Here is a 19,261-nt window from a genome sequence, read left to right on the forward strand (position 1 = left end):
AGCATTCTTTCATGTGTTTGTTGGCCATCTGTATATCTTCTTTGGAGAAATGTCTATTTGGGTCTTCTGCCCATTTTTGGATTGGGTTGTTTGTTTTTTTGATATTGAGCTGCATGAGCTGCTTGTGTGTTTTGGAGATTAATCCTTTGTCAGTTGCTTCATTTGCAAATATTTTCTCCCATTCTCAGGGTTGAAAACTTGATACTTTTAAAAATTAGCTTAGAAAAAGTCTTTCATTACCTTTACACGTTCAGCTCATGCGGTCTTTATCGAGTACCACTCCGTGCCTAGTGTTGTGAGCGTCTAGGAACACAGGGATGGATGAACAGAGTCCCTGCTCCCCAGAGCCAGACTTCGGAGGGTCCATGTGTCAGGTTATAAGTAATTATGGAGAATGCGATGCCTCAAAGAAAGAAGTAAATACGAGACTCTAGGTAATCGGGGAAGACTCACTGGAAGAGCAGATTTTAAGGCAAAGCTTTAAAAAGAACCATTATGAAAAGAGAATGAGGGGCTTCCAAACTAGGCAGACACATAACCATTCACTGTGACGTGAATGCCGAGCCCCAGGAGTAAGTACGTTTGAAGTTGGGACCATATTTTGGAGCAGATTCGTTCTGGTAAATGCACGTTGTTTGGAATCAAAGGACCAGGGGAATATTTCTAACATCTAGCCTATTTAGGTATATTTTTATTGGGGTTAAGGTTCTTACAGGGGGTTCAACAAAAGTAGAGGCAGCCTTTAACACCGTATTCAAAATGAACCAACTCTGGTATGGTTTATTGCGTACAGCACTGGGGATAGGTCTAATTGATCCTGAGAGGAAAGAGGAAAACCAGCTTTGCCCACTAGTATGTGTTTAACCAAGAAAGCATGCTGGTGAGGCCTCATTTCCATAGCCATGAATGTCCTCTGGCCTCCTTTCCAGATTTCCCAGGTGCTTGGGTCTTCCCTCAGACAGCAACATAAAAAACTTAAGACTCTGGGTTCTCATTAGAAAAATAGACCCTGAGCTGTCTTTTCTCCAGCTGCTATAAGTCTAACTGGGGGAAGTTGCGTTTGCAAAAGATGGCCCACCCAGGCAGGAGCTGCAGACTCTTGACAGCGGTGGACAGCAGATGGGGTGAGGAAAGCAGGCAGAACAGTGGAGCACCATGGCCTGACGAGTCCAAAGGGGCAGCTGCTGGCCACTCAGCCCATTGCTGTCATGGGAAGAGCTGGGCCCGGTATTTCCTGACCTTCTCATTTTACAGGAATAGTTGTAAATTCTAATAATTTTTAAATGCTGGCAATTAATTCAAAAATGTTTTTTAAAAAAGGCTGCGCCAGTTATGAAACCCTGCCATCCAAACAAAACACATCTTTGGCTGCAGGGGGCTAGTTTGCATCCTCTGGTTGAAGGGGAGATGTCCCTTCCATTTATTCTTTTTTATCCTCTGTTTCATCTCTACAGCAAATTAGACAGCTAGAAGGCAGAGTGCCAAGATTGTGTGAGCTTAGCCTTGCCCAGAATTCCCTTTACGTTGTACTTGAATGGTCTACAGCTTAAATTTAATTGAAAGTTAGTATCAGAAGAAACCATATGAAATCTGCATATGTGGGAAATTGTGGCTGAAAAGACTCTCAGTCACATCGCTTCACACCACATATGAGGTCCCAGGTACCTAAACTCTTTTAGCATGTAATTGTTAAAAACACATTGAGTCCCTTGTGCAACTGGAATGCTTCCTCCTTTCCGACAGGAGATCATTCATTTCTGCCCTGGCTGCCAGGGAGCACGGCACTAAGTAGAAGAGTCAGCGCTAGCAGCTGTGTTCACCTTCATTTTGCTTCCTCAGCCTTTCCCTGGTTCCAGTCATTGTGTTTTTCCCTTATTCGTGGTTGCTTTCTATGTGCTACCTCAAATTCATTTTTATAAAGATATAACCTCTGGTAGAGGAATGAGTATTTGCTGCAAAGGACATCCTCTTTGTCCCATGGACACAGAACCGAGCCATTAGCTTTACTTTACAAAGCACGGCATAGCCTGAGGTGCCGTAGAGGGTCTGCCTCGTGTGACCCTTCACACCGGAGTTCCATGTCAAGTGTGCAGTGCAGTGGCACTACGTATATTCACAGAGCTGTGCAACCATCACCAATATCCATTTTCAGAATTTTCTTATCCTCCCAAACAGGAATTCTGTATTCATTAAACAATATTGCCCCATTCGCCCAACTACTGTAACCTCTCTTCTCTCTTTTTTTTTGTATTTTTAAAAAATTAATTAATTAATTAATTAATTTTTGGCTTTGTTGGGTCTTCGTTGCTGCACGCGGGCTTTCTCTAGTTGCAGTAAGCGGGGGCTACTCTGCGTTGCGGTGCGTGGGCTTCTCATTGCGGTGGCTTCTCTTGTTGCGGAGCACGGGCTGTAGGCGTGCAGGCTTCAGTAGTTGTGGCACGTGGGCTCAGTAGTGGTTCGCGAGCTCTAGAGCGCAGGCTTAGTAGTTGTGGCGACATGGGCTTAGTTGCTCTGCGGCATGTGGGATCTTCCTGGACCAGGGATCGAACCCATGTCCCCTGCATTGGCAGGCAGATTCTTAACCACTGTGCCACCAGGGAAGTCCCTCTTCTACTTTCTATGAATTTGCCTATTCCAGGTACCTAATATAAATGGAATCATATAATATTTGTCCTTTTGTAACTGACTTATTTCACTTAGCCTAATGTTTTCAAGGATCATCCATGTTGTAGCAGTATCATAATTCTGTCCCTTTTTAAGGCAGAATAATATTCTGTTGTGCGTTTATACCACATTTTGCTTATCCATTCATCTGTCAACAGATACTTGGATTATTTCCATCTTTTGACTATTGTGAATAATGCTGCTGTGAACATTGGCATACAAGCATCTGTTTGAGTCTATGCTTTCAGTTTTTTGGACTATGTACCTAGGAGTGGAATTGCTGGGTCATATGGTAATTCTATGTTCAACTTTTTCAGGAACCACCAAACTGTTTTCTACAGTGGCTGCACCACTTTACATTCCCACCAACAATGTGCAAGGGTTACAGTTTCTCCATATTCTTGTCAACACTTGTTGTTTTCTCTTGTTGTTGTTGTTTTTGATAACTACCATCCTCTCCGTAGTGTCAATCTTGCCTTTAATCCATGCTGACAGTATCTTCCTTTTGGGGAGTCTATGAACATTTAATGTAGTTAATGATCGATTGATTGTGGGTCTTTCAGTTTACTATTTGTTTTCTGTTTGCCCCTTCTGAATTTTTTGTTCTTCTATCCATCCTGTCTTCCTTCTTTTGGGTTAACTGCATAGTGTTTAGAATTTTATTTTATTTATTGGTTTCCGGCTATGCCTCTTTATCGTTATTTTCTAGTGATTGTTCTAAGAATTACATTATACATCGTGAATTTTTCCCAGTCCACTCACAGTTAATATTCCTCCTTTAATTCTGATATACGTCCCTCTTTTGCCTCTCCTGGGAAACAACGGCTATGGGTAGGTACCCTCACAGGCTTGGCTGAGCTGGCCTGTTCTTGTCCACACAGCAGTACTTGTTTTGGGTTGAAGCAGTGTGGTGAAGATAGCCCTGGACACAGAAGGCCAACACTGTAGTTCGAGCCCTGCCCCCCACCCATTGTGCAGCCGTGGGTGAGTAACTGGGTGTCTTCAAGTCTCAGATTCCTCCTCTGTGGAGCGAGGCTTACCACCTTCCTGCTGGGGTGGAACTTGATGATGTATCTGAAAGCTCTTTCTGAAGTGTCAAGAGTGCTGATCAAACCAGAGTCACAGTGATCATCACCTAAATGAGGAGCCTTTTTTTTTTTTTCATTGTAGTAAAAAACGCATTACATAAAATTTACCATCTTAACCATTTTTAAGTGTACCAGTCCGTACTGTTAGTTATATTCACATTGTTGTGCAACAGATCTCCAGAACTTTTTTTATCTTGCAAAATTGTACCCATCAAACAATACCTGCCCCGTCCCCCCTCCTTCCAGCCCCTGGTAACCACCTTCCTACTTTCTGTCCCCTATGCATTTGACTACTTTAGATAGCTCATATAAGTGGAATCATACAGTATTTGTCTTTTAGTAACTGCCTTATTTCACCTAGCTTAATATCCTTAAGGTTCATCCATGTTGTAGCATGTGTCAGAATTTCCTCCCTTTTTAAGGCTGAATAATATTCTGATGTATGTATATACCACACTTGGTTTATCCATTCATTCACCGATGGACACTTGGGTTATTTCCATCTTTTGGCTATTATGGACGTGATATACAAGGATCTGTCTGAGGGCCTACTTTCCATTCTTTTGGGTATGTACCCAGCAGTGGAATTGTTGGATCACATGGTAGTTCTATTTTTAATTTTTGAGGAGCTGCCGTACTGTTTTCCAAAGCAGTTGCACCATTTTACTATTCCCACCAACAGTGCACAAGGACCCCAATTTCTCCACTTCCTCACCAATACCTGTTATTTTCTGTTGTTGTTGATATAGTAGCCATCCTAATGGGCCTGAGATGATATTTCATTGTGGTTTATAAATGAGGCACTTTCTGTTTGTTCTGGAACTCTCGGTCCCTTGTCAGTTTATCTTGCTCCTCTGGTCCCGTAACTTAAACTTCGGGTCTTTTTTTTTTTTTTTTTTTTTTTTTTTGTGGTACGCGGGCCTCTCGCTGTTGTGGCCTCTCCTGTTGCGGAGCACAGGCTCCGGACGCGCAGGCTCAGCGGCCATGGCTTACGGGCCCAGCCGCTCCGCGGCATGTGGGATCCTCCCAGACCGGGGCGCGAACCCGGTTCCCCTGCATCGGCAGGCGGATTCTCAACCACTGCGCCACCAGGGAAGCCCTCGGGTCTTTTATAAAGACTCCAACTACCTGGGCCTTCAGTGTTGAAGCTCCAGTGCCTGGCAGGGCCCATACCATGCAGGGCATTGGAGGCCAAGGGAAGGAACTGAGGATTTATTCAAAGTCTATATTTAGAAGAATATGCTACCAACTGAAAGATAAGGCCACCCTGTATCGAGTAGCATTGATGGTTGGGTGCATGGTGGTGAGTGATTGGTGCTATGCCACAGCACCAACAGGGGACCCAGAATATCTGCTTCTGCCAGCCTGGCCACCCTGTCCTACTGTGAGGCCCCAAACTGGGAACACTGACAAAAGACAGCCAAGGGTCGCCTGATTACTGGTGGGGCTTATGTAAAACCAGTGGGTAATAGGCAGGAGTGTGTGGGGTTCATCATCCAGCCTGTGTGATACACATTGGGCTTCCTAAGACCAAGGAAAGCATTTATAGCCCTCCTAGGTATGAATAGAATATGCTCCTGAGCTGTTTGCAGTCTGCATGTTAATTTAAATGCCTTCCTCCATCTTCCTTTTTATTTATTTATTTATTTATTTATTTGGTTGCACCAGGTCTTATTTGCAGCTCGTGGGCTCCTTAGTTGTGTCACGCGAACTCTTAGTTGCGGCATGCATGTGGGATCTAGTTCCCTGACGAGGGATCGAACCCGGGCCCCCTGCATTGGGAGTGTGGAGTCTTATCCACTGCGCCACCAGGGAAGTCCCCCCTCCGTCTTCCTTATGCTCCATCCTATACTTGCATCATGCTGTCTGTGGTTACTTTCCCCAGGGTGGTGGGAGAGAGTACTGTGGCTTTTGCCACGTACATCTGTGAGCCTCTCAGAGTTGAAAGTCTCATGCTCATCTCTGTACCCTGCTTCTAGCCTGAGGCCAGGGCTCAGCAACTGATTAAAGAATGAGAAAGAAAGACTGATCAGGTCCCTACACTTGCCTCCTGTTCCCTGTATACCAACATCCTCAGGACACAGCCTGGTGGCACGTCTCCAGTCCTGCTGTGAAAACCCCTCAGAAGACATGTCCAGGGTGATCATTGCATCAGGTGGGGCCGTGCTAGGGAACTCCTTTTTTTTTGTCGCGGAGCACAGGCTCTGGACGCGCAGGCTCAGCGGCCATGGCTCATGGGCCCAGCCTCTCCGCGGCATGTGGGATCTTCCCGGACCGGGGCACGAACCCATGTCCCCTGCATCGGCAGGTGAACTCTCAACCACTGCGCCACCAGGGAAGCCCTAAGGAAATCCTTATGAATGGCTGAATAGAGACATCTTCCTTCCTCATCCCACTCAGGAATAATGCAAATAATTCAGGGGTGTGTGTTAACTGCAGCTCAGGGTACCAGGAAACACTGCACCTCAAGGTAAATGACCCTTTGAAGAAACTCTCCATTTGTTACCCTGGAATTAAGTGTGCTCTGGAGATAGTTTCATTAGCGTGTGTGGGAACTAAGGAGTGCTGCTCCTGGCTCTGGACCTCCTGGTCTTGAGTTGGTGATGGGCACCTGCCGTCCGTCTCCAGAGGGCTTCGGCAGTGGTGATTGTCCTCCTGTTGTCAGCAGTTCAGGGCATGGTCCATACTGGGGACAAAAAGCATAAGGTGGATGTAAAACATGCTGCTGTTGACAGTCTATTTCTAGTCTTGCTGGCTCTTAAATATATAATGATGTGGTATTTATATTTGGTCATTTAAAAAATAACTTTTGATTGCCTATCCTGTGTTGGAGATGAAATGAGGAGGAAGGTCAAAGTCCCTTCTTTCTTGAAGCTTACACTTTAGTAGAGGAGAGATGACAGACACATAGGTCAGAGCAGATAGTGATAATTGCCATGGAGAAGATAGGATAATAGGGCAGGGACTAAGGGGGAAGAGATGGAGCCCCATGCTTTAGACAGAGAAGAGCTTGGTGAGGAGGTGGCATTTGAGCTGAGAGCTGAATGTAAGAGGAGATTTGGGTAGAATTCAGTCTCAGAAGAGGGAACAACAAAGGAAAAGGAAGGCTTGGGGCAGATGAGAGGTTGGCATCTTCCAGGGATGGAGAGAAGGCAGGAGCGTGAACACAGCATAGTGATGCGGGGGAAGGTGGACAGATGAGGCAAGGACCAGAGAAGCCAGTGGTTCCCACCCCGACTACATGTTAGGGTTATCTGAGGAGCCTAAAAAATTTTCCAGTGCCAAAGCTCCACCGCTAGAGATTGTGATTTAATTGGCCTGGGTGTGGCCTGGACATTGGTGTTTTGAAAAAGCTCCCCAGGAATTTCCGCGGTACAGCCTGGGTTGAAACATCAACAGAGTTGATCGTGCAGAGCCTTAGAGACTCTGGTGAGGAGTTTAGACTTTAGTTGAATGGTAGTGGGAAGCCATGTAACGGTTTGGGCCAGGGGAGTAACATGATCCAGCTTATGTCCTTAAGAGACTCACTGTGGCTACGGTGTTGGGGACTGGAGGTAGGACGTTGTTCAGGTGGTTCAGTTAAGAAATGATGGTGGCTCGGACTAAGGCTGGTGTCGGTGGAGATGGTAAGAAGAGGTCAGTTTGGGGATATGTTTTGGAGGTTGCAGTCAAAAAATGGATTGGATTTGGGGTGTGAAGCAAAAGGAAATCAAGGTTGCCAGAGAGTTAACCGGAGTAACTGGGAGGATGGCAGTGCTGTTCACAGAGCTGGGAGAGATGGGGAAAACAGGTTGGAGAGGAGGGGGAGTCATTGTGTTCATTGGTTGCAGTGAAAGCTTCACACTTCTCTTTTGTCTAGATTTAGGCAACTTGTAGACAGAGGCAGTCAAATAAAGTTGCCCAGAATATTCTGAGAAATCCTCTTACTGTAATGCTGAGAGTTTTCTTGAAGTCTTCCACAAGTGAGCGCCAAAGGCAATGGACTATTTTAGGGCATGGAACCTGCCATGAGAAGGGAAGAGGAGGGAAGTGTGAAGACATTAAGCTTCTTTCATCCAGGAGTCAAGCCGGGTGTAAGGGAAAGGTGTACTTTGATAAATTGCTGTCGTTAACACCTGTCTTGCTCTAAGAACTGAATGGCATAGTGATACATAGAATCCAAAATAGGTTGACCTATTTATATTTGACTTAAGGGGATTTTTGCCCCCCAAAAATTATCTTTTAAGATATGTCTAGTTCACATTAAGATTATAATTAATTCTTCTACCTGGACTAAGCCCTGGGTGTCTAGCAATTAAAAGTAACCCAGGGGCTTCCCTGGTGGCGCAGTGGTTGAGAGTCCGCCTACCGATGCAGGGGACACGGGTTCGTGCCCCGGTCCGGGAGGATCCCACATGCCGCGGAGCGGCTGGGCCCGTGAGCCATGGCCGCTGAGCCTGCGCGTCCGGAGCCTGTGTTCCACAACGGGAGAGGCCACAACAGTGAGAGGCCCGCGTACCGCAAAAAAAAAAAAAAAAAAAAAAGTAACCCAGACTTTTAAGTCAGAATCAAATTATTAGAATTTCTTACAAGACATTTACATGGAGAACAATATGGAATTTGTTAGAATAGTTTGTTTTCCCCCTGATGGAAGAAGTGGTATAAATTGCAGTGGTAGAGCCTGTTGATTGGTTATATCAGGGAAAAATGTCCTGATTATAAGCTCGCTGAGGGCAAGAACTGTCCCTTATACAGCTGCTATTTTTTTTTAAACATCTAGTGTCTCTGCTCACTCTGGATTTTTTTTGTTTTTTTTTTCGTTTAGTAAACTTATGAGATCTTTTTAGCTGAAACTTTTTCTGAAATCAGTCCTCATCTGAATGGCTGAGCAGCAAGGTTGACCAGAAGTCCTAACAGCCCCTCTGGGACACTTCTTTGTTCTTACTAGAGAAACTTGAGATGTGGCTGCCTCTGAGTGAAAGACGAGAGAATGCAGCATGGCATGGCTGTCTAGAAAATGGCCATGGTCTGAAACTCCTTAATAAAGCCTTTGCATTGGCCCCAGGCCTCAGAAGGCCAGCAGGCTGGGAGATCAGGCTGCCGGTGTTAAGCTTGGACGTGTCCAGCTCCACTGCCGTCCATTTCACCTGAATGGGTTCCTCTCCGTGAGCGAAACAGAGAGCGCTCATTGCCCACCTGCCTGCTTAACTCCTTGTATCCGCATCCACTTGCAGATAACTGCAGCGACCTGAACTCGGAACTGCAGAGGGTGCTGACGGGGCTGGAGAATGTGGTCTGCTGCAGGAAGAAGAGTAGCTGCAGCCTCTCGGTGGCAGAGGTGGACAGGCACATCGAGCAGCTCACCACTGCCAGCGAGCACTGTGACTTGGCTATTAAGGTAGGACCCCACCCCCCACAACCCCCATCCTCTCTTCTGGCTCTTTTCAGATCATATGAGGGAAATGATCAGGTGCCTTTCTTCTGAAGTGTGATTTTACTCAAAGACCTATTAGAGAGTGAGTGTTTCTAAGAAAGCCATACTAAAGATTGGGCCACCAGGGAGAAGCAGGAGCCCTATAAATTTTTGCTGGGTTGACTCACATCAGAACAAGTCATTATATCAATAGTCAAGATCACTGGTTTTGCTGCAAAAATGACTACTTCCTTGGAAACTATTAGACTACTAGTATTGAACCCTGTCATTTTAGTGTGGTTCATCATGTAGCACTCTGGGGTTGTAAGATTAACTTGGAAATTTTGTTAAAGCTTTCAGGTCTCTGGAATATTATTTCCAGAGTTATCTATTCATGGTGCTAACAAGGGGGAAGTTCAGGGCCTGTACGAGTCATCTATCCTGAGTGTACTGGACTGGACCTCAGTCCCACCTTTCCTGTGCATTCCTCTTACTGCTTAGGGAGGGCCAGGTGAGAAGAATCTGCTGCATCTGCACAAACTCATCATGAGCAATGGGAATGTCAAGTCCCCTTGATACAGGGCCTCTGGTATCTTTATGTTACTTCACCAGAGCTTAGTGACCTAGGCATCACAATTCAGACTGAAAAGTCTGAGAGGAGCCTATATAAAGGGAAAATGTGATGTGTTATTTGAAAAATGTTTGAGGACTCTGGGCCCAAGTTTCTATCAACAGGAATCCTGGATTTCATGAAAGAGCTATGGTATCTTGAGGTAAACCATGATTCATGTTTATAATACGTCTGGTTTCCCATCTTTATTCATCACAATTATAAATACATAGTTGATGTGGTTTGGGGAAGTAACCACTAGTATTTCTTTCTTTGGAATCTCCAGACCCTGTATTTGATTGTAATGTCAGCTTGGGTACGAGCCCCAGCCTTAGCATTGAGAGGGAAGGAGGAAGCCAAGGGTGTCTGCCAACCAGCAAGGGACAGAGCAGGCCCTGGAGTAGGGCTGAGTAGGACATGAGTCTCTGACTTGAGAGGAAGGACAAAGCCCTGCATGTGGAAAGTGGCAACACGATTTGGGTAGCTGTCCTCATCAGGGAACCAGTGTGAGCATCCAAGAGTGACACATGCTTACGCCACCCATTTTTGAGACCTGTTTCCCATCCCATCTCTTCACTGCCTTCTACCCCTACACAGCAATCCCACCTGGTCTTTCCAAATCATATGGTGCATGCTTCCTTTTCCAAAGGACAGTAATTGTGAATGAATAGTTTCTGAAAGCAAACAGAATGAGTTGTTCCTTTGTTTTTCAAATTTTATGCGTGTTTCTTCTCCATTAATACTGGTGTTTTTAATGAATTTTTAAAAAATCTCTCCACGTAGTGTTAAGATTCTGTTCTTTTTAAGCACATAGCTGTGTTATTAATTAAATCCCTGCTGTCTTAGAAACCTCCACAATGAACTTACTCTTTTCTGTGTCACTGAGGTTTATTTTTGTCTTTCTTATCTTGGGACTGAACCTCATTCACACCTTCTGATTCTTTTGTGACACTAAAAGCTGTAAACAGTGATGTGACCTATCCTATTGCTGAGTTGGAACATGGGAAGCCTGTAATTTAGGAAACTTCAAGTTAGATTTTGTATGCAGTTTGCAACTTCACATTTGCTCTATCGGGATCACTAACTGGCTTGCTGTCTGGTTATGTGTATTCACCGACTCTGGACCGTGGGTGAGGGAGATAAACATCTGTGTGGACATGGCAAGTAGCGCTACTGATAGACTTAAATACCAGGAAGGGATTGTGCTTTTCTTACTGGGGGGACTGCTGGGTAACACAGACTGTGACCCAGGCAAGTGACAGATCCTCATCTGAAAATGGGGAGAGGATAGATAATCGGGGGCTCTCGCTAGTCTTGATTACATTCTGCGGTGAAGTGACTGTGGAACCCACCCCTCTGGGGACACTCACCCCAGGCTGGCCTGTTTTCTCCCCCTCCCGTTTCTCCCAGGGAACTCACTTGGCTTGTCTCTCTGGCTGTGTTTTCCAGACAGTGGAGGAGATCGAAGGGGTCCTTGGCCGGGACCTGTATCCCAACCTTGCTGAAGAGCGGTCTCGATGGGAGAAGGAGCTGGCTGGGCTGAGGGAAGAGAACGAGAGCCTGACTGCCATGCTGTGCAGCAAAGAGGAGGAGCTGAACAGGACCAAGGCCACCATGAACGCCATCCGGGAGGAGCGGGACCGGCTGCGGAGGAGGGTGAGTGCCAGGTCTTTCCCTGGGGGCTGGGGCCAAAGGAGAAGCCAGCTGGTCGAGCCAACGGCAACCCCAAGAATTTGGTGGCATTTCTAGTCTTGTGGATCACCATCCCTTTCTGGTGATGAAGTCGTTCTTGAAAGTATTCTGAAAGTGCTGAGACGTGCAGGTAAGATTTTTAAAAACCACTCTTCTCTGCAATCGCAGATCTACGTGGATGCTAAAAATTATCCCAGTGCAGTGATTCTCAGCCATTCTCTGGGGACACACATCTTCCCCCAAGCTCAATTAAAATGTTCTTCCTTTGAGGTAGGATAATATTTTATAATTTGCAAAAATATACAGAATTTCCCCTTGGCAGTTTCTTCTGTAAATGTTTCTTGAAACTTATAGTACCTGCTCTCACATATCCATACTGAGTCTAATGTGACATGTCCTCTCCTCTAGTGCAGACTCATTAAAGTTAATAATCTTATATATATATTTGTGTGTGTGTGTGTGTGTGTGTGTGTGTGTGTGTGTGTGTATGTTCTGGGAGAGAGAGAGAGAGTGTGTGTGTGTGTGTGTGTGTGTGTGTGTGTGTGTGTGTGTGTGTGTGTGTAATTCCTGGTGGTCACCCCAGCTCACTAAATGGCTCTATGGCCTGAACAGGTTTGAGAACCACTTTGCTTAGGAAATACAGCCATTACTAAAGGAGCTGATGTTTCAGGATAGAAATGTTTGGCAGAGTTGTCAAAGCACTCACTTTTCCAAAGATGGAGTTTTTTCTTAGGAACCCACAAGTACTTCTTTGTTTGGCTGTTAATTTGATCTGTGATTGGACTGGAGGTGAAGCAATGAATTCTGCAATCAGAAACAATTCCCTCTGAATTTCACTTTGAATTACTAGACCTACTTTATTCTCTTTCTCCATTGTGGCAATATTAGAAGCTTGCTTTCTCGTTGTGCTGTGACTGGTAATTTTGCACACAGAGGAGAAAAAAATACATCCAGTTGATCACACCATTACTCTTTAACTTGCTTTTCAGTAAGATCAGTGTGTGTACATCCTTCTCCTTTTAATCTACATGCAGTTTTCATAATTGCCATTATTTATGAATATAGAAGAAATTACTATTTTTGAATGTGAGCAACTCTTTTCCTCATTTGTGGCTATTGCCAGCCTTCCTCACTCTCATATCTGAATGTCATTTTGTGTGAACTCACACACATAAGCTTATTTTCAGAACCCAGCTGTATCGGATGCCAGTCTCCATCCTTGCAACAGCAGGTGTAAATCATTGCAGTCAGCAAAGACTTCGGGGCAAGCTGAGGACATTTACTTAGTGCTAAGGCCCACAGCACCTGTAATTTCCTGGGCTACACTCCCTGATCATTATGACTAATGCCCTAATTAGGTGTGCTTGCTTAGCGTGCGCGTTCTGATGGTGCTTACTTTGTGAAGGAAATGTTGGTCGTAGGCCTAATTACATATTGCGGTTTAGAATAAATTTCCTCCTCTAACTTGAGCTACTAAAGCACAAGACAGCCCTTGATTGTGACTAGCAAAGGAGAAAAAGCCAGTTCCCTTTCGAGTATTTTCTCCAACTCTGGAGGTTAGTATTAAGGACAGCATAGTGTGATGGTAGCACACTCTGTGCCAGGGCTCTGTGACCACCTGGAGTCACAGCTTGATCTCCCGAGCCACTGTGAGTCTCTGGCAAGTTACCTAACCTCTCGGTTTATTCCGCCATGAAGTGGGGGTAATAATAGTACCCAGTGCAGGGAAACTAGGTAATCCTCATGATTTATCTAAGCACTTAACCAACGCATGGCATGTAGTAAATGCTCAAAAATTATCAGTAATCGTTTGGGATGAAATCCAGACATACCTGTTTAGTAGTCTGGAAAGATTAACCACCATACCATCGTTTTTCCCCCAAGAATTCTTATATATTTGAAGGACTCTTAGAACTCTTAGATGGACGTTGAATAACTACACACACACACACACAAACACACACACACACACACACACAGTACTCAAAATCTTTCTTCTGATCACATTTATTACCGTGTAAGTTTTGCAGTTAATACAGTTTTATTTAAATTTATATAATTTATATAAATTTATATATTTTATATAAATTTATATAATTTATATTTCCAAATAAAAATATATTGGGGAACTTGTATCTCTTCCTCAATTGGAAATTTCCTCAGGAATTTGTATACACACCCATGAATTAGATTTATTTCTCTTTATTTCAAGCCAATTGTGGGTGTCAGAATTTGCTAGATGCCTGTAAATGCCAGTTTGCTAGATTTCAAATGCTGGATGACTTCTCCCTACCACCCCCCAATATATTTTATTCCCCTGGGGAGAAATCTGTCTTTTGTGGTTGGTCGTTGTGTCTTCCTCATGATGTATAGCTCTGAGGAATGACTGAGGTCTAGTTTCATTTCCATCCTCGTGGTACCACACGATACCATGGCTGGTTGGCCTTTCCTGTCTTTCTAGCAACTCAGAATCCAGAGTTCATCAAAGTTGCATGGAAAGCAATAGAGGCCACTTTTTTTTTTTTCGTTGCCCACGTTCGTTGTGTAGAATTTGAACTGACCAGATCAATAGGATTGGTGCTTGCCCCCTGCCTGTAATTAAACAGAGTGCTCTCAGGAGGTTTTCTGAGCCTTGTTCAAGATTTAATTAAATTAGATCTTTAATGTCAGGTAACAGATTGGGCTACTTGGCAGAGCAGTAACTAAGGAACAACGGGCAGACAGTTTTTATTACTAGTCCCGGCTCATTATTAAATGAGGTAATCATTTAGGTCTGCATGCTCTGTAATAGAACCACTCATTTCCTCACACTGAAAGAAGCGGGTGTAATTTAGGCAAAGTAGAATTAATCACTCTAGAAAGGGAAGCACTTGGCTCTTCATTCATTCATTTTGTAAACATGATTGGTCATCTTCTCTGTGCTAGGCAGAGGGGGTACGGTGATGAACAGGACACAGACCCTGGCCTGAAGGATGTTTGGGAGACAGGCAAATAAACAGGTCATTACAATGGTACATGTCAAGTGATAGGGAGGGATAAACACAGAAGAAGCCCTGAGAACTCACAGGAGGGACATGTGATGGCAGGTCCAGCCTCTCTGTATTACGTATTTTTTACCTAATTGTTTAGATCAACTGCCGTGTAGCAAAAATGATCAGTGCTTTCCTCAGATAGTTTGGTAAAGCAAACTGGATGTGACCACTGGCTCATGAATCTGTGTCCCATTGAACCATAGACTTGAATCAAGCACAGGCAACACACATTCTTTATGAGATTTTGTACAGACTCTTCAGAAAGTTCTGCAAAGTCAGTTATAGTTTTATTATAGCAAAAAGATGCAAATCAGAGCCAGCCAAACTAAGAGACATATCGGTGAAGTCTGGAAGAGGTCTGAAGGCAAAGCTCCTGCTGTTTTCTTCGCCTGGAGTCCTGAATGGTGTTACCTCCTTTGCGCTGTGATGTGTGGCCAACTCGGAGGATTGGCAACCAGGGTAGTTCACCCAAGCTTCCGAATCCAAAGTTCTTATTGGGGTTTAATTATGTAAATGTGATTGATTGACTTGTTGGCCGTGTGGTTGGATTCAGTTCCCAGTTCCTTCTCCTTTAGGGATATCAGGCTGATACCCTTTGGGCCATTTTTAAGTCTGTGAGTCTGCCAGGGGTGGTGGTGCTGCACTGCGTCTGCCCACAGCCATTCTAATGCAGGAGGGATCTCGGAGGTGTGAGGGGTCCGGCACTGTCCTACTCGGGCACGTGTGCAGTGTGCAGGTGTAGCACTCATCCTGTGACCTCACCGCCTGTGGCGATTTACTGAGCATCCTCTTGTATGAGCCCAAGAGCCACCCCTAAAGCCATTAGTTCTAAATCCACTGGCGCCTGTTTCTGACTACTGCACTGGTTCTGAACACCTGATCGAATCCACTTTCACTATTCGCCCACGTTATCTCGAAGGGCACTTGACGATCTGTGTTCATGCTTAAAGGGGTTGGAAAGAGGAGTCCAAATCAAATGAAGGCGTCTGCTTAGAAGGAGTAATGGCCTTAAAGGTTAACCATGTGTTTTATTATGTACTTCTTTCTACTAATTAATTCATTTATAATATGTACTTACTATTAGGCTGACCACCCTTACTGGGAGATAAGATGTACAGCATCATGCTGAGGTGTCCAGAGCTGGTCTGTCTCTGAAGCAGCCATTCACTTCATCTGAATTATCTCCCATGATAGGCTACGTCAGTATTGCTTTGATATTTTTAACTAAAAATCAGTAACAGCAGAGATATTTCTAGAAGTGAAACTGTTGTGACCTTACATAGGTTAAATAAAGATTCATCTCCGTTTTGCCTTATTTAGCCTTAGATCTCATGTGACCTCTTCCCACTCAGCCTCCCTCTCCGTGATACTTTTCTTGTCTGTATATTGAAAATGCAGGACCGCTAAACAGTACTTTATATTTACTGTGAATTTATATGTGTATAAATGTGCCTGAATTCTATATGTGTGTATGCAAAAATATTTAAAATAGAGCAGAACAATTTAAGCCAATCTCATAATAGTTATGGGGTTGAGGGGGAGTGAGTACCTACGAGTATGGGTCAAAGGATATTTTGAACACTTCTGTAGTGTCCTAGTTTATTTTTTTAAGCATGTACTCTTACAGTTGTATAGTTTTTAATATATAGAAGTAGATTCACAGAAATAGAACGGAAGCTAATATGCTAAAATATTAAGAGGCCAGTAAGCCTAGGCTGTGAAAAGATAAGCATTTTTTTTTTCTTTCTACTCTTCCTTAATTTTCAAATTGAAGAAACAAAAAAATAAAGTATGGATTATGGACCATGATTGGTATCTCCCAGCTTTAATAACTTGACATCCACACACAAGCACAGTTACTCTCTTTTGTCCTTGATGGAAATTCGTTCATATCTTACCTGTTCCATTTCTCTTAGGAGTTTCCTTATATGAGGAAGAAGATGCCAATATTAGCGAAGTTTAAATTCATAAAATACTTATTTTAAAAAAAACACAAAAAAACCAGCAACCCTATTTTCATGTTCCCAGCCCTAATCTGGCTTCGTAGGAGGGAGCTGAGAGGAGGGCGATCTTGCTCCAGTGTTCTCCTTCCACCTCAGTTTGGGAGTCCCGGCTGGCTCTTCCTTTGTGTGACTGGAGTATTGGTCAAGATGAGGATAGGTTACACAGCAGTAGCAAACTAACCCCCCAAATTTCAGTGGCATGGCCCACCAAAAGAGCTTATTTTCTGGTCACACTGCACGTCCAGTGCAGGTTCAGAGATGAGCACACAGCTCTGCTCCATGTATTCACTCAGGAACCCAGGCTGATGGTAACCCATTATCTAAAACATCACTTGAACAGACTCACCCCTATATCTGAAAGCTTCTGCCCAAAGCCCATTGGCCAGAACTATACAGATGCTCCACCTAACCGTAGAGGGGCTGAGAAATATGAAGGAGCACATGGGTATTTGTTGAGCCGTAAATGTTCCTAACACAGCTGATTTATTTACTTTGAGTATGATACCAGATAGACTTGGACAGGAATCAAGGTGCCAGAGAAACTGGCGGTTTCACTCATCCATCTCGAGTCTCAACATGTGTGACAGAATCACTGGGAAGCTCTTTCAAAGGATAGATGCCCAGGCCCTTCCATGAGCCACCAAATCAATGAATGGGGTGTCGAACCCTCGTACACTTCCCTGCTGTGATCCCAGCCATCTCCCAGACAGGAAGGGGAAGGTAGTGTCCTTCAGTCACTGGCATGTTCCAAGAGCCTCTCCAGCCATCTTTACCTCTCTCCCCACAGGTGGAGTGAAAAGAGAGAGAACCACAGCCTTCTGGCACTTTCCATTCATGCCTAGCCTGCTCCTCCAGGGGCCACAGTATGGCAGTGATGAATCTTGCATCTGAAACAGGAGAGGTTCCCAACCCTGTCTGTCCACTCACCAGGGTCACATGAGCTATAGGAGTGGGTGTGGAGAGGGGTGTGCTCAGCCTAGAATCTGGCAGGACATGGGCACCCTGGGGCTCCAAAGGCAAGGTGCATTGCCTGGCATAGGGGAGGACTTCCCGTGCTACCCGATGAAGGAAAATAGTTTTACAAGGTGCCACCTACCAATGCAATTTTTTTTCAGTGCAGTCTTGATAGTTTATTTTTAAGGACGCATTAATAATATAATAATATTAACATTCTTTGGATATTTTCAGACTAAACATACCCCTCTTGGACTAAAACTAGGTACCTCTGAAGGCAAAGCAGGACGCAGAGCCTGAATTTTGACACTGAACATGTTTTGAGCATTTACTTGTGATGAGCAGTGATTTATGCACATCTCATTTAGTCTGCCCAAGAATTCTACGAGAGGTACTATTATACCTTTCTTAGACATGAGAAAACTAGGGCCCACAGAAGTTTAATAATCTTGGTCTATGCTGACATTAACTCTTAGCACCAAAGCTTCGGCTCTGGTAGCCTTACTGTGGGATGCAGCATTCATTTTTCTATTGTTTGGACTCCTTTTCTGCGTTCTTTCTGCTCTTTTTCCCATTTCTTCTCCTGCTTCCACACAGACCGTAAGTAAAGCATCCTCTCTTATAGTAACGTGGGTGCCAGACTCCTTAGGGTACCACCCATCAGTCTTCCTGGCATTCCAAAACAACACAAAGTAAAGACAAAATACGTCTGTTTCATAGAGAAAAGGCTATGTGTGCATATATTTGTCTTGAGCCCGACGGAGCATTATTGGCAAAGCCTGTCACCCCTCTTCTCTGTAGTTCGAGGAAGCTTTAAGTGCAATCCAAGGCAGAGAACCCTCAAAACTCTGATTTCCTCGTGTCTTCTTTGGAAACTGTTTCTAAAAGGACTTTATGCACATTTGTGCCATGGAAACTGTGAAGCAGCTTTTTTAGCTGTGGGCACCGGTGTTTGCTTATCCATCCCTGTCTCCCTTCTCCAGCCTCTGCTCCTGTGAGGAAGTCCAGCTGCATAAAGGCGAGCTCTTGGCTATAAAGCACGTAGCTGACTCCGTTTGTTTGAAAGCTGGTAAAAAATGAGGAAGACAGCCAAAGCACTGACCTTTTCCCTGACACAGCCACTGACCTTTTCCCTGTCCAGGTTCCTTCGTGGGCTGTAGAACAGAAGAACACAATACACCCATCACATCTTCAGAGAATGGAAATGCTGCTGGGCTTGCTTTCCTCCTTCTGTAAATAAATTCTGATTTCTTATCTGTTGGAGGGCTCCAAGAAAGAAAAGTCTTATAAAATCTCCAATAGGAGGAAGTGGTTCTCTGCAAAACACTCCCCAAGCCTGGACTTGGAGGAGGCAGCTATCTTGAGACTCCACCAGACTCACCGCCTCAAGCTCGTTCAGTAGAACTTTTCCGGCCCGGTGATCCTCAGCCCGCTGCAGGGTAGAAATCATCTCATCTCAGCCAGCCCCAATTCACAGTGAAACTTGGATTACGACCTAACCACCTGAAATTACGGCTATGCAGCGACCGCTCCTCCGTTATCATCAGTGGAACAGGCTCGTTCTTTTATGGCTAATAATAGTGTTTCTCATCCTACTCAGGACTCCGGTGCCACCTTTCTTTCCTGCTTGTCACTCATCTGTGGCCACCACATTCACAGATGCCTTCATCAGCACACTCGGTCATCTCGTTGTCTGTGCTCCTACCATGGTCCTGGGAGAGCGAAGGGCCAGTAGCTGCTCCGCTTACACCTGCCCCTGCCTCACTTTCCCGGTGAACTGCCCGCCTTCCCGGAAAACTACCTCTGTGCCCACCCCAGCGATCTTT

General features: G+C 44.7%; 1 protein-coding gene across 5 annotated transcripts in view; it reads left to right on the forward strand.

Moving 5' to 3' along the window:
- Positions 1-19,261, forward strand: part of MCC (MCC regulator of WNT signaling pathway) — a 296,048-nt gene that overhangs the window by 204,249 nt on the left and 72,538 nt on the right. For all 5 annotated transcript variants that reach the window (XR_008618101.1, XR_008618100.1, XR_008618099.1 and 2 more), the window contains exons 5-6: positions 8,966-9,129; positions 11,204-11,410. Coding sequence is in view for 1 of the 5 variants with exons in the window: in XM_024120283.3 (XP_023976051.1) it covers positions 8,966-9,129; positions 11,204-11,410 (371 nt within the window). In the remaining 4 variants the exon portion in view is untranslated. The remainder of the gene's footprint in view (positions 1-8,965; positions 9,130-11,203; positions 11,411-19,261) is intronic.

The sequence above is a fragment of the Physeter macrocephalus genome, chromosome 8, assembly GCF_002837175.3.
Source record: "Physeter macrocephalus isolate SW-GA chromosome 8, ASM283717v5, whole genome shotgun sequence".
Taxonomy (NCBI): Eukaryota; Metazoa; Chordata; class Mammalia; order Artiodactyla; family Physeteridae; genus Physeter; species Physeter macrocephalus.